At 38.1% G+C, this 13,814-nt stretch overlaps 1 protein-coding gene across 2 annotated transcripts in view; it reads right to left on the reverse strand.

Annotated features, from left to right (window-relative positions):
- Positions 1–3,172: 3,172 nt before the first annotated feature.
- LOC121325128 (metal transporter CNNM2-like) overlaps positions 3,173–13,814 on the reverse strand; it is a 43,000-nt gene continuing 32,358 nt past the window's right edge. Inside the window, exons 2-8 of one of the 2 annotated variants that reach the window (XM_041267420.1) lie at positions 11,755–11,898; positions 10,896–11,033; positions 9,742–9,911; positions 9,139–9,232; positions 7,208–7,270; positions 4,885–5,066; positions 3,173–4,144 (exon numbers count right to left, since the gene is read on the reverse strand). In XM_041267420.1, the coding sequence (XP_041123354.1) occupies positions 3,935–4,144; positions 4,885–5,066; positions 7,208–7,270; positions 9,139–9,232; positions 9,742–9,911; positions 10,896–11,033; positions 11,755–11,898 (1,001 nt within the window). In that variant the 3' untranslated portion in view covers positions 3,173–3,934. The remainder of the gene's footprint in view (positions 4,145–4,884; positions 5,067–7,207; positions 7,271–9,138; positions 9,233–9,741; positions 9,912–10,895; positions 11,034–11,754; positions 11,899–13,814) is intronic. The other variant, XM_041267421.1, reaches the window with a different exon arrangement.

A 13,814-nucleotide genomic window follows, 5' to 3' on the forward strand; every position in this document is an offset into this window, starting at 1 on the left:
TTCTGTACTCAGAATACTACCTTTCTGAAATGTTCTATTGTACAATATGATACAATGAAATGGCCATACTTGATGGAACAGGCTAATCTATGTTAAGATGAGACTAATCAAGGAAAATGGTAGAAATGAGAAATGGATAGTTTAGTTTGTGTTCATTGTAAAGAACCATAAAAAAACCATAACAAGTTCAAAACAGAATAAGAGACTGCAGCGCTCATTAAACTGCTTTTTACATAGGCTTGAATATTGGTTTTGTTTTGTTTTTAAAAACATACTAGTATTTAATTACTAGTCAATTGCATGCATTCAAACTTTTAGCAGCTTTTAGCATTTTAAGTGTTCTTTATCTGCAATAAAACTAGAAAGGGTTTACAGACTTACAAAAAAAAAAAAAACATGGAAGGAACTGATGATTCCAAGTGTCAAGTTGCATGCAGAATTTCAGTTTGTACAGATAATACAGAACAGTCTTTAGGAGAAAAACAAGTATTTTCAATCGTTTTAGAGAAGTGTTTGGATAGTAAACATTATTTACAGGAAAATAAACCTGAGAAAACCAACCTCAAAAAGACAGAGGCAGCTGGAGATTAATCCTGCCGTCCGAAGAAAGGAAATTAAATATAAAGCAGCTCACTGCAAATTCACTCAACAAGCAGTTGTCACACTGTATGGACATCAAGTGGTATATGAAGCTGTTATTTTTCCCATCTTATCTCCCATCAAATATTGTCCTTACAGTATCCAAATACAAGGGTTCTGTTTGCTTACTGGTTACAACACCATCTTTTAGAAAGCTATTACCACGGGATCCAGAGGAGAACCAGATCGGCAATCTAGAAAGGAGGCGGAGACAGTAGCATTGTGTAGCATGCACAGTACCTGGCAAGGTAAATTGAAACAATGTAACACTTGTCTTAAAAAGATCTAGAGATTAATACTAGTATCAATTAATAAATATACTAACTGAGAAAGTATTATTTTTTAACCAATGCTTACCAGGGCTTCTTCGCTTTGCAAAGTGGAATCCATTGCTTATTGCTCAAGGCTTTCATACAAACACCTACATATCTAGGTTAGTCTGGTGTGAGCTGTCTCGCTGAACTGTGAACTAAGGTTAATATTAACATGTGATAAAGTCAGACTAGCTGCCTTCATTTGAAATCCCCTGTCCTGTTTGCCACTCCTGCTCCCTGGGACCTGGCGGTGCTGCCAAAACAAGATTTAGATTTCCAGAGTGAGAGACTCTGAAACAGCGCTCCTTCTGTCAACGACATGGAGTCATAACATCAATATCATCAACAGCACATACACGAAACAGCAGGGAACAGAACAATACAATTCACTCTATAGCAGCATGTGAGCAAAACTGGGTAACACTCTGTTAATTTGGTTTATATACACCGATTAATAAACTATGAACACAACGACTAGTTACTCATCCACAACAGGTGAGCCAGATAAACTATGTATCTGTTACTCATGTACAAGCACCACATGCTTCAGCTAGAACTGCAAATTTAAAGCAGGGTATTTCCTGTACCCCCCCCCCCCCCAATCAGTGTTGAGAAACTGATGATTAAATGTATAAGTAAAAACAGGTATTTATTTATTTATTAACCCAAAGTAACCCAACCAATAGTCAATATCTTGCATCATGCAACCCCTCACCCAGTTTTTAGAGCTGTGGTGAGCCATCCTTGTCCAACGCAACGAGTCTGTGGGAATAGAAGCCAAGACCTCTGCTCTTGCCACAGGGCTACACTGCAACAGACTGTACACAAGTTTATTGGTCATGTATATTTACTGAACTATGCACTGTTTTACACACTGAACAGTGGGATGATGGGTAACACAAAAGACACAATAGTGGATATCTTTAAGAATGCAGTCCTTTCTTTGAAAATAGCAGAAAAAAAAGGATAAGAAAAACAGGATTTCCGCCAATAACAAAACAGTTTAATAAAATAACAAATAAATCAATTACAAGTGAAATCGGTCCCTGGATACATATTTTGCAACACACTTTAGGGGTTTCCAGTAAAGAGCACAAGTTGTGTTAGGAATGAACTTTCTCAATGAAACACTCAGTTACACATGTGAGAAATGAACTTTCTCAATGAAACACTCAATTACACATGTGAGAACTGAACTTTCTCAATGAAACACTCAGTTACACATGTGAGAACTGAACTTTCTCAATGAAACACTCAGTTACACATGTGAGAACTGAACTTTCTCAATGAAACACTCAGTTACACAGGTTTCCTTGCAATTTGCTACCCTGGTGATGCCAGAAGACAATTCTCTTGTCTTTTATTTGTTATTTCAATTGTCAAGCATTTATTTTTTTTAAACTTTATTTTGCATTTACATTACTTTAGAATAGAACAAGACATTAGTCAACTATTTTGAGGATTATTTCATTATGCTTTAAATTGTGTTATCCATTCTGCTACATTCTTAGTGTTGTTGAGTTTAATACAAAATGTAATAATAATAGAAAAAAAAAAAAAAAAAAAAAAAAAAAAAAAATCTGGTTACGACATCTGAAAATCAAATCTGGCCACGATATTTAAACTCGATCTTCAGCTGATTCATGATGTCGTAAAACATTTAAAAACAATACGAGAATTAGAACCTCTGCTAGACAGGGCTGTAAAAACCCAGCTCTCTGCCATCTTAATATACCCTACTGGGACAAAGCTGTGCAGTCCACAGGCAGTCCAGCTATTTGTACCAAATTATGAGATTACAATGACACTAATAGCCATTTAAAACACAGGGGCTAACTAGACAGTAATCCTTCAAAATATTATTACACAAAGAACATTTTATAGGTTTTTGGAGTTTTTTTTCTGTCTCTGCTTTCTTAAGGCCCTCCTCACTTGTCCTTCTGTCTAAGGCACCTGTAGTAAAAGTTTATCAAAGTAAACTCCCACCCACATTATCTCAGATTCAAAGCTGCCACACAATACAGTATCTGGCATTCATCAAGTAATACAACAGCACTGAAACGGTTATTACATTCTGCAGGTAGCTACTGAAGAACAAACGACCTACATTCTAACACATTTGTCAATCTGTGGGCTTCATACTATTAATACTGACCTTCATTTTTTTTAATTAGAATCTCTTAGTTCCCAGTTATTTGTTTATTTCCTGTGTTATTCAGTTTTATAATCTAGCAAGGGGGGGGGGGGGGGGGGGTTGGTTGAAATTAATCAGAAGATTTGTATGCAGTATCCCTTTGGTCACAAATTTGTGAACTTCATTAAATATCCCCCCGGCAAGCTTTTATAATAAAAATATAGAGCATTTGTGAAAAAATTTGATTTAGAATAACCCCTTCTCCTCTTTACTGGCACAACTTAACCATTAACCCACAACTGCAACTTAATAATAGCTGTGCTCTAAATAAATATAGGTCATTATTCAGTTGTACTGCAAACACAGTTCCCTACCACCAAATCCAGTAACGTGAAAAAAGCCTGTTTTAAAATGTAGTCTAGCGTATAAAGCAAAACAGAGGGCCATGACAAAGTGGTCATTACAGGTGCTTTACACAAAGCTAGACCACTGTAAATGTAGTTAAATAACAACAATAATCATAAATACAATAATGCTTACTTTATCAAAACTACGCCCCTCCTAGCAGGGAGTGGAAATTCAAACATGGTTCTGAGTTGCTTTCAAAGTAAAAGTCTGCACTCTAGTTTTTAATTAACTCTTTCATTACCTTCAGTTTTCTTTATTCCTCTCACATTGATCCCCAAAGAAAAAGGGACCACAAGCTCTTTGGTCTCAAGACTTTCGACTCATACATATGTGCATGCGCATAATGACTGCAGTCCCCCTCGCCTTCTCCCCAGCACAGGAGTCAATGGGGGGGCAGGGTTGGGCTGTGTGTTGAGGGTATCTGCGTGCTGTCCCGCTGCTAAATGGAGCCCTCGTTGTGCATACTGTGGTTGGATTTGTTGTGTGCAACACAGTTCTGTTCGTTGAGCAGGTTTGCCGTCTCATCTGGCAATCTGTTGTGCAGCTCAGTTAGAGTCAATTCTATTTTAATGTTCTCACTGTCCGAGGACTGAGGGGTTTTGTCCATCCGTGAAGCCATCAGAGCATTCTGGTACTGCTGACGGGTAACCTGCTCCCCGGGAAAAAAAACAACAGAACAGCTGTACTTAAGATCCATTAGCAAGAAAACTGTCAATACCCATCAGTTTCATGAGATTATTCAATCACCCAATTGGGGGATTAGTTTAAACTGTTTTGATCAAATTTTATGTCCTACAACAGAGATTACATGCAAACTGCAGCAATATGAAGTGAAAAGGTTAATATGTGGTTGACACACATACTAGTTGATGTTCCTGAAGGAAAAGCCAAGAGGGTTGGCTAATACTGTATATTAGACTACCAAAAAAAAAGGTTGTATTGGGATAGCACAATTAATAATAAGAATAAGAATAAGAATAAGAATAAGAATACACAAGTAGTCTTGCCACTCTTGGCCTCTCTTGGTTCACTCAGCAGCAACAGTTATTGACAAATGACAATGAGGAAATGTATTCTACTGCAGATAATTGACCCACTACAATAAAAAAATATAAAAATAACATTACATGTTTACGAATTTAATTTCAAACTTCAGCCATGTTCTCTATTAAATGTTTCTATTAACAGTATACCACCACAATTCAATCCGATAGAATTCTTGATAATATAGTGTGCAAAAGCAATTACATGATTGCTTAAAGGCAGGGAAGGTCACAACAAAACAAACAAACAGTAGACAGACCTGTACCAAACAGCAGTAAATAGCATTGAGCTGGCCCTGGACAGAGATTTGCGAGAGACAGTTTGAAAGGTCGGTCTCCTCCTCACCTTGACGTACTGCAGGTCTGCGATGGCCCTCACAGAGTAGTCTGGCATGTACACCTGCAGGAAGGAGGCACTGAGCTGGTTGTTGCTGCTCCCCAGCGTGGGTGTGACGGCATCGATCCGGTCACTGCGATTCAAAGAGTCCGAGTGATTTAAACCGCAGGGCCGTGGGGGTGATCTGTTCTCTGCAGAGGAAAGAGCGTGTCAATGGAACACTACCTGTTTTAACCTGCGTGCTAAACATGTATTACATTTTACTAAGAATTTGCATTATTGGCAGTGGCATTATACCAATATTTAGCATTCCCAACCTTTCAGATTTGGACCATTTTATGCAACAAAAAAGCTAAAAATGCTTTCTTACTATTTATAACTAAAGAAAAAAACTACAGAAAAAAATTTAAACTAAACAAAAAAAACAGAAACATATTATGTAAATGCCCTTAGTTGCAAAGTAATAATTGAATGTAAATTGAATTAATTATCAGGTAACAAAATAGATACCATCTAGAACATTTGATATTTCAAACAGATTTCTCAACATATTTTACACAACACAAAACAATGACATATATTTCAAGTTTGAAACCAAGACAAGAGCAGAAGATGCTGTAACTCAGCTGATTTTCACAGAAAAACAAAACCAAAAAAAAACAGGTTCTTCCAAATAGAAGACTTTTTTTAATTAAAGAAAGATTAATTTTTCCACTACTTATAGAACCCCTGAATGGGCTTCCCAAGGGTGGCATTAAAACAGCAATTTGGATGGAATTTATATAATCCTGGTAACGAGTCAGTAGAATAAAAAAGAAAATAAACCGAAAGCTGTGCGGTTCAGAGAAGCACACAAACCTTCCTCTGAGCTGGAGAGATCTGAGCAGGACAAGTGTGATTTAGCAATTTAATAATCATTGTGGCAAACGGAAAATTGTTAAATGGGGAGCTATATTTAGGTGGGGGCAGCGGCTCACTCCAGTGAAGCGTGGTGCCCTTCTGCACTCTGCTGCCGTCAGTCCCAACCCCAGCAGGGCACTAACACTTATTTTCCAGTTTCCACATCCAAGTGGGACTGCCTTTTGGTGCCTATCTTACTGTGTGATTACGGAGCAGGCTGGAATTGGAGCTTCAATCCAAAGCATGCTGTTGAGCTGACCCTGGACTCAGAGACAGACACAGAGATGGGCAGCGGCTATGCCCTCTCTCATCAGATAAGAGCTCTGTCAGAACATACAGAATTGCAATGCACAGCTGGGGAATATTTTGTTCCATCACTTGTTGGACAGGATTTAAATAGTGTCTTAAATCTATAAGTTAAATTGTAATTCATTACATGCTAATTATAGCTCTCGAATGACAATTCCAGTACATGAAAACACAAACATAAATCCTTTTTCAAAGGAGTGGTAAAATTCTTATCAGATAAAAATGGCAGTTATTAACAAAATATGTATACCTTGCTCTTCTTTTAACTAAAGATGGTTTGTACAGAAGTAAGTTAATAGACAAAAAAGAATTGTGCTGAGATGACATTCTTGTACCATAAAAGACATTTGACATTTATGGAAGCATTCTCCAATGCATTTCACGAGGCACTGAGCTGTTATCCATGCTATCCTACAGTGACACTGTCCTTTCTCAGAGATAATATGTTATACATAATATATGTATTAAAAAATATGTAGAAAATAACCTAAAATGAATACATTATATATATATATATATATATATATATATATATATATATATATATATATATATATATATCAAGCAATTCACATGAAAAAAGTCCAAAGACAATATTGATGTCTGCCTTCAGTACTCGACCTTGGTTAGGTCCAGAAACCTTTTCGTACGAATACCTTACGCGAATGAACCATGAAAAAACTCCATGCGACACCAGTAGAATTACTGACTGTACTTCTATAGTGACTTTGAGTAGGGTTAGAGTTTGTCTGAACATTTAGACTAACTTTTGTGTCCCGGTCCCGTCGCACGACTACTAAGAATGTCCTCATCCTCAATTTAGGAGTTAAAGTACTGAATAACAGTCTATTCTGTATGTCAATTTTTTGTTTATATACTTGTGACACACTACTATATATATATATATATATATATATATATATATATATAAGATTCTCCAGTATTAGCTAAACTTTACTTGGCTGTAAAAAAAAAAAAGCAAATATATGCCATACTGATTTAGTTAATTTAGTTTGAACAAAACATTTTGGATTAGTTAAATAAACTAAAGCGTGTTTAAAGACAGACCAGACATAACATACAGACAAGCAACAGACCAGTGGAAGGACGGGAAGTACAGTACCTGGAGATCCTGCTAATGATTCAGCTCTACTGACCACGAATGTACGAGACAAGGAGAGAGGAACTGGAGAGAAAGAGAGAAAGGAACAGGAGAACCAGTGAGCAAAGGAAACGGGACAGACTGAACCACTGCATCGCTTCCACCTCGTCACACCCAGCAGGGAATGCAAGAGGAGGTAGAACCAGGAAACGGGACAGACTGAACCACTGAATCGCTTCCACCTTGTCACCCTCAGCAGGGAAAGCAAGAGGAGGTAGAACCAGGAAACGGGACAGATTGAACCACTGCATTGCTTCCACCTCGTCACCCCCAGCAGGGAAAGCAAGAGGAGGTAGAACTAGGAAACGGGACAGACTGAACCACTGCTTCGCTTCCACCTCGCACCCCCAGCAGGGAAAGCAAGAGGAGGTAGAACCAGGAAAGGGGACAGACTGAACCACTGCATTGCTTCCACCTCGTCACCCCCAGCAGGAAAAGCAAGAGGAGGTAGAACCAGGAAACGGGACAGACTGAACCACTGCTTCGCTTCCACCTCGTCACCCCCAGCAGGGAAAGCAAGAGAAGGTAGAACCAGGAAACGGGACAGACTGAACCACTGCTTCGCTTCCACCTCGTCACCCCCAGCAGGGAAAGCAAGAGAAGGTAGAACCAGGAAACGGGACAGACTGAACCACTGCTTCGCTTCCACCTTGCACCCCCAGCAGGGAAAGCAAGAGGAAGTAGAACCAGGAAATACGATATTTAATAGGATTTCAGACAACATGAAGCAGTGCCTGATTACTACAGCCATATATTCAAAAGCATTCGTCACAAGGTCAAAAGTGAAGTCTCGTTCTCTTACATTTATGGTCCAGTATATCTAGTTAATAAAACCTGTTACAAATATTTGGTCCAGGACTTCTGTTTCTATTGGAATCTAGGGAACCAGGGAAATGTCCTGCGAATGACCCAAAATCTTTCTCCATACCCTCCCAACTGCCAGTCCTGGTAACAACCACCCAGAGAATCCAGCAGATACAACTGACCTTTCTAAGACGTTATTACACACCTTGAGTGGTTCTGCTATTAAGGGCTAAGAACCGAGGCATCTGGTTCAAATATTATTTCAAGGTTCATGAAGGTGAAAGATGGTAGATTTAGTTTGAAGTCTGGTACACATAACAGTTTAAAAGTTGTTAACAGACTTAATTATATTTAAAGACGTTAAAGAAAACAAAAAGACATGTATATAGGTGCATTTAATAATACATGCATTGTTATTTGTTTTCAGTGAGAAGAGGGCAACATTGCAAACATTACAAAAAAATGAAACTATTATTTCCTCAAAACCTAAAAGTGGCCTTTTTCAACAATTTAAATATTTGAGTGCACTGTCTGCATGTCACCACTAGGGGTCTCTACAATCCTATAAAACTATGAAAACCAACATTAGCTAATACAACCACAAATGTATACACAAACTAGACTAGTCACTGATAAAATAGTAGCTCCCATGCCACCATTATACATCCAACCAATAGTAACTGTACTATTTAACTAAACAGGTTAAAAGCTGTTTAGGCTCAGGGGAATCATTATATATTTAATAGAACAATCAGCTTGTCATACTATATAATTTGATGCTGCAATACAAGGATAGAAAGAGGACTTCCTATGAGTTATACTAGTTGTGCCAACACAAAATATTACCTATTTATTAAAAAACAGATTTTTTAAGAATTAGGGGGACATTTTATATCCACCCATCTCTCAGCCTTTGTGAAAAAAAAAGCAATTAAAAATACTGAACATACACTGCAGTGGATATCCAGTGTGACTCTGAATTAGCCTTACACACATGAATGATATCGGATACCTTTGAGCGGTATGGACCATGCAACAATACATGTAAGCATAGTGTCAGAACACTGACTAGCAGCGCTGTGTGGTACCTGGGGAAGCTGTCAGAGCCATCGTTCCATAGTAAGAGAAAGCACCTGCTTCAAACTTCATGCCTTCCTTCCCTGCCTCCACCTCTACCTTTCCCTGCAGAGGAGACAAAGAGACCAGAACATACTGAAGCAGGGCTCTGCTGGTGTTTCTAGGGTCCTGTCCACCTCAGAGCAGCTCTGGAGGCAGAGTGGTACAATGTAGAGATTACAAAACACAATCACCAAGCTCAAACTAACTGAAAACAAAGAAGGTATCACGAACCCAGTGACAGAGACGATTCAAGGGAAAACATTCCGATTGCTATCTGTGGGGAAACATGTTGTGTAGCTAAGAAATAAATGCAATATAACTGAACTCTGTATATACATTGGCCTCTGAAAAAGGAGACACAATATCAATTCCCCTTTCTATTTTCTATTTAGCACTAGCGATGCTATCACTGGTCCGGAGTGAAAAACAAAAAACCCAAGAGTCTCGAGAAATGAAAAGGGGGAGCAGTCATACTGTCAGGAACGCTAACAAGCAAAGAGAATGGATTTTCAACGTGTAGCTGGCACAGCTGCCCTCACCCCATGCCTGCCCCACACCCCCCTGCCTCTGACCTGTAAGAGGAGAATGAAGTAGTCCACAGGCTTGTTGCGGTGGTAGAGGTAGTGCTCAATAGTTTTCTTGTTCTTTTCATCGTATTTGAGCTCCTGGATGACGTTTGGGTGCTTGAGAAGCCGTAGCAAGATCTTCTCAGACATCTGGGCAGGACTGAAGGGCTCCACCTCTGCAGAGAGAACCACACAAACACATTGTAAGTAACGCAGGGCACGAGGGGATGGAGGCTTGCCTAGCTTTCATTAACATAGCCCTGGTCTAGCTGTATCTCATTACTGTTTCTGAACTTTCCCACTGTTATATTTGCAACAATTTCACCAGGTTAACACACAGACTGCATGAGATTAAAAACACAAAAAACATCCTTCCCATCTTCCGTTTTGAAATGTACTTCCATTTGTGGAATCCAGTTCTAGTCTGTGTAAAATATCAACATTACCAACGTAACAAAGAATTGGTAAAGCAGTTTAAAAAAAAAAAAAAAGAAGTTAAAATAATATTGAGAGACAGAGCTTGGGAAATATGCAATGTGGCTTTACAGTGACACAAAAAAGCATTGATAGAGTTCCTTCACACAGCTTTAAATACATTGTGTTTCATTTGCAAAGTTAGTCACAAGGGAAATTAAAAACATATATATTGGTACTGTTGATTTAGAGTCAAAAGAAAAATGTATGATGATGTACAGTAATGACTACACAATATTAGTTTATTCCTGATCATAGCCAAGCTTATTTCCATGAAATAACTGTTAATATCACAGAATCCTGTTAAATCACTAAAGAGACTAAAATGTAACATTGACAGACTGATTGAATGATGGGTAAGTTACAATCTGATTAACTGATCTATGTTACGAACACATGAGTTTGACATACTGCATCACATCTGTACCCCTGTGGAACCAATCAGTCATTTCTGTAAGCATTTTTAGGAGATATGTTTTTCTCCATTGCAAAGAATTTGAATGTAGTCCAAGTTTGAAACATACAATTATTTGCACAGGGACATCAGCATATTTATCTGAAATCAGGCGTGCAGGGCACTTCCGGCGCAGGCCCGTTTCCAAACCCCAGCGCCCCCTTGCAGAAGCCCTGCCCCCAGCCATACAGAGCAGAGCAGGAGGTTTCAAGCTGTGATAAGCCGAACTTGCCTGTTGCTAGGAAACGATGCATTGCCAGCAGAAGCTGGGGTGATATTTTAACCTTCATTTCATTGTCTGTCGGCTTAAAAGCTGAGAAATCCTGCTTCCTTTCCCGATGGGTGACTTTCTTTTTGGTTCTGTTGTCAGCTGCAGGTGAAGCAGAAATACAACAAAAAAATTAAAAATCTATATAATCAGCTGCTTCCGCAGTGATTTTTTTGCACTTGTCTACATATGAACACGCTGTTTACAAGGATATATATTTTTTAAACCTTATACATGTAATAACATATAAAGAAAACAGTATTTCTGTGAAGTGAGAGTTTCTGCTTTTTAAAGAGTCAGAAATCACAGTTCAGGTCTTGTGCTTTGACGTGGTTAATGATAGAGATCACATCTTAGTTACAATTCCAATCATGTGCTAAGAGTGAGGAAACAGCTGGGTTACGGAGAGGGGTACAAATGCAGACTATTTCTGATGGTACATCCTGAACTGCAGGGAGCTGTTTCTGTTAGCCAGCACCTAACACGTTTCTTTGTGATGAGGCCGGGGTATAATGAAGGTTAGGATGGGATTCTGTAGATATATTCCTGAGGGAAATCTGTCCACGGGTTGACGTGAATATCCCTCCTCCTCCTCTTGGACAAGCACAAAGGTATATCATTTGCACACACATTTAAAGGGCCATGCTTCTGAAGGTTGGTACATCTATAAGTGTATAATGTTTAGGAGTAACAGAAGTCTTTAAACAATGTGCAGATTGGGAGGTATTGTTGTCAAATTCCACAGTCATGGCAGCAACTCTACAGTGCTAGTGCAAAGGAGTATCTCTTCCACAACAATAACTCGCTTGGTATTGGTACCTACTGTACAAGTCTGTTTCATCCAGGATTTCCGACTTGATGATTTCTTCTATAACATCCTCCAAGGTGACGATCCCCAGCACCTCATAGAAAGGGTCTCCTTCCCCCTCGTTATTCACACGCTGGACAATTGCCAAGTGGGATTTACCTGCGAAAAAAACAAGACAGAGAGAGAAAAAGGAGTTAACTTTCCATAGCAGCGGAAAACTCGCTTGATGGTTTACTGGACAAAAATGCTTCACTATTCTACTGTAAATCAATCTGCCTGGATCCTAAATGATGTGGGTTGGGATTCCAGTAGGTGAATAAGCACATAACATGACAGAAGTTATAGTTTTTTTTTGCAATTTATACATCTATTTTGTTAATGCAGTAACCCTATGCTAATACACATAAATCAATTTTTAATGGTTTAAAACACTTTTTTATTATTACATAAGCTCCTCATGAAATGTTAACTGGAGTCTTCAGACCTGCCTCATCCAGCAGGTGTCACTATTAGGCAGTGAGGTTGGACGATCCCATATATGCCATAAAATGGAACCGGAAAATGAATACAGAGCCCTAGTGCTTGGGTTTGGTTTTGGGTTAGAGAATCTTATTTTACAATGGACAAGAACACCTTTTATTTCACATCTGCAGCAATGTACTAACACCAGAGTAAAGGACACTTTTTTAGGCAGAGTAATTTTCTAAACCACTTTCCTCCCTTAGTAATACAGGTAACACTGTATAAAAGCAGTCTGAATCAGATGCAGTTAATCAAAACACCTTCTCTTATTTTAAACGTTGTTATATTACTATATTTCACATACAGTAACAGATATCCATAGTAAAAATTGATGAATAGTGGTAATTTGGACAAACGTGCGCTCAAAAAAGAAATGTTCTTCAGAAATCAGAAATCCCAGAAGTTTCCCCATCTGCTTTCCCAGGACCCACAGTAATCCGTTTAAACCCTCCTTGTGAATGCTGTCTGTCAAAACGTTAAAACAAATTATTTTCCTATTCTCAGCTTGTGATCATTTAAAGGGAATTTTCCAGAGCAGGGGCTAATATTAGACTCGAAATGAAGTTTCCATTCCACTTGGGTGCTATTCTCACCAAAGTAACGGCTGCGTAATCTGATTGTCTTGGAGCTACCCGTTTAAATGCAGATAGGCATAGTTTAAATACCAACCCCCCTGGACTCTCTGGATCTTATCTGTAAGGACTTACACCAAGCCTAGTCCCCAAAACCACCTTGCCAAGATACTCAATGTCAGCAACTCATGTACTCAAGATTCAGTGCAGTCATGCACATGTGGAACCCCATATTAACAGCTGAAGACACTGAAGTTTCTTAGTTTTGCAGCAAAATAAAAACAAATAAATTGACAACAGGAAACAACCATAACATTCATATAAATCTATTTATATATTAGTATATAGTATATATATAGTATATATAGATATATATATATATATTTTTCTCAGAAAGAGTTCCCTCAAGGGAAAGGGAGCCTGTGTTTGAATCAAAACATTGGAGGTATTTATAGGTGTTTGACAGCATGACAACTACTTGTTATTGTTTATACTCAAATAAATGATTTATTCTTACATGATGTAATGGTGTTCTATATATTGTGACATCATTTTTACTTATATCTTTAAATCTATATTAATTCTAATTAACATTATTTTATATAAACTTATATTTATATTATCATGCAATGCTGGCTCTGAAGATCAGCCTTGATTTGGGTGTTGAGTTATCTAGATCAAAACGAGATTAGAACCTTTGTCTTATTGTAAAAGTAAGTACATATATAGTAAATCTGATATGACATGTAGGGCGAGAAATTGAATATATATATATATATATATTCCAACCTTCATTATATACCTGGCGAGCGATATTTGACACGATACCATAGGCTAACTAAAATAAATTAAACCTTATATATAATTTGCTATAAAGCCCGAAAGTTATAAGGAATACCTAGTTTTTGTACAAAGAACATAGGGTGGTTTGATACTGGATGTAGATAAATGTAACTGTAAAGAATAACACAGTAATGAGCT

The sequence above is a fragment of the Polyodon spathula genome, chromosome 13, assembly GCF_017654505.1.
Source record: "Polyodon spathula isolate WHYD16114869_AA chromosome 13, ASM1765450v1, whole genome shotgun sequence".
In the NCBI taxonomy this organism is placed as follows: domain Eukaryota; kingdom Metazoa; phylum Chordata; class Actinopteri; order Acipenseriformes; family Polyodontidae; genus Polyodon; species Polyodon spathula.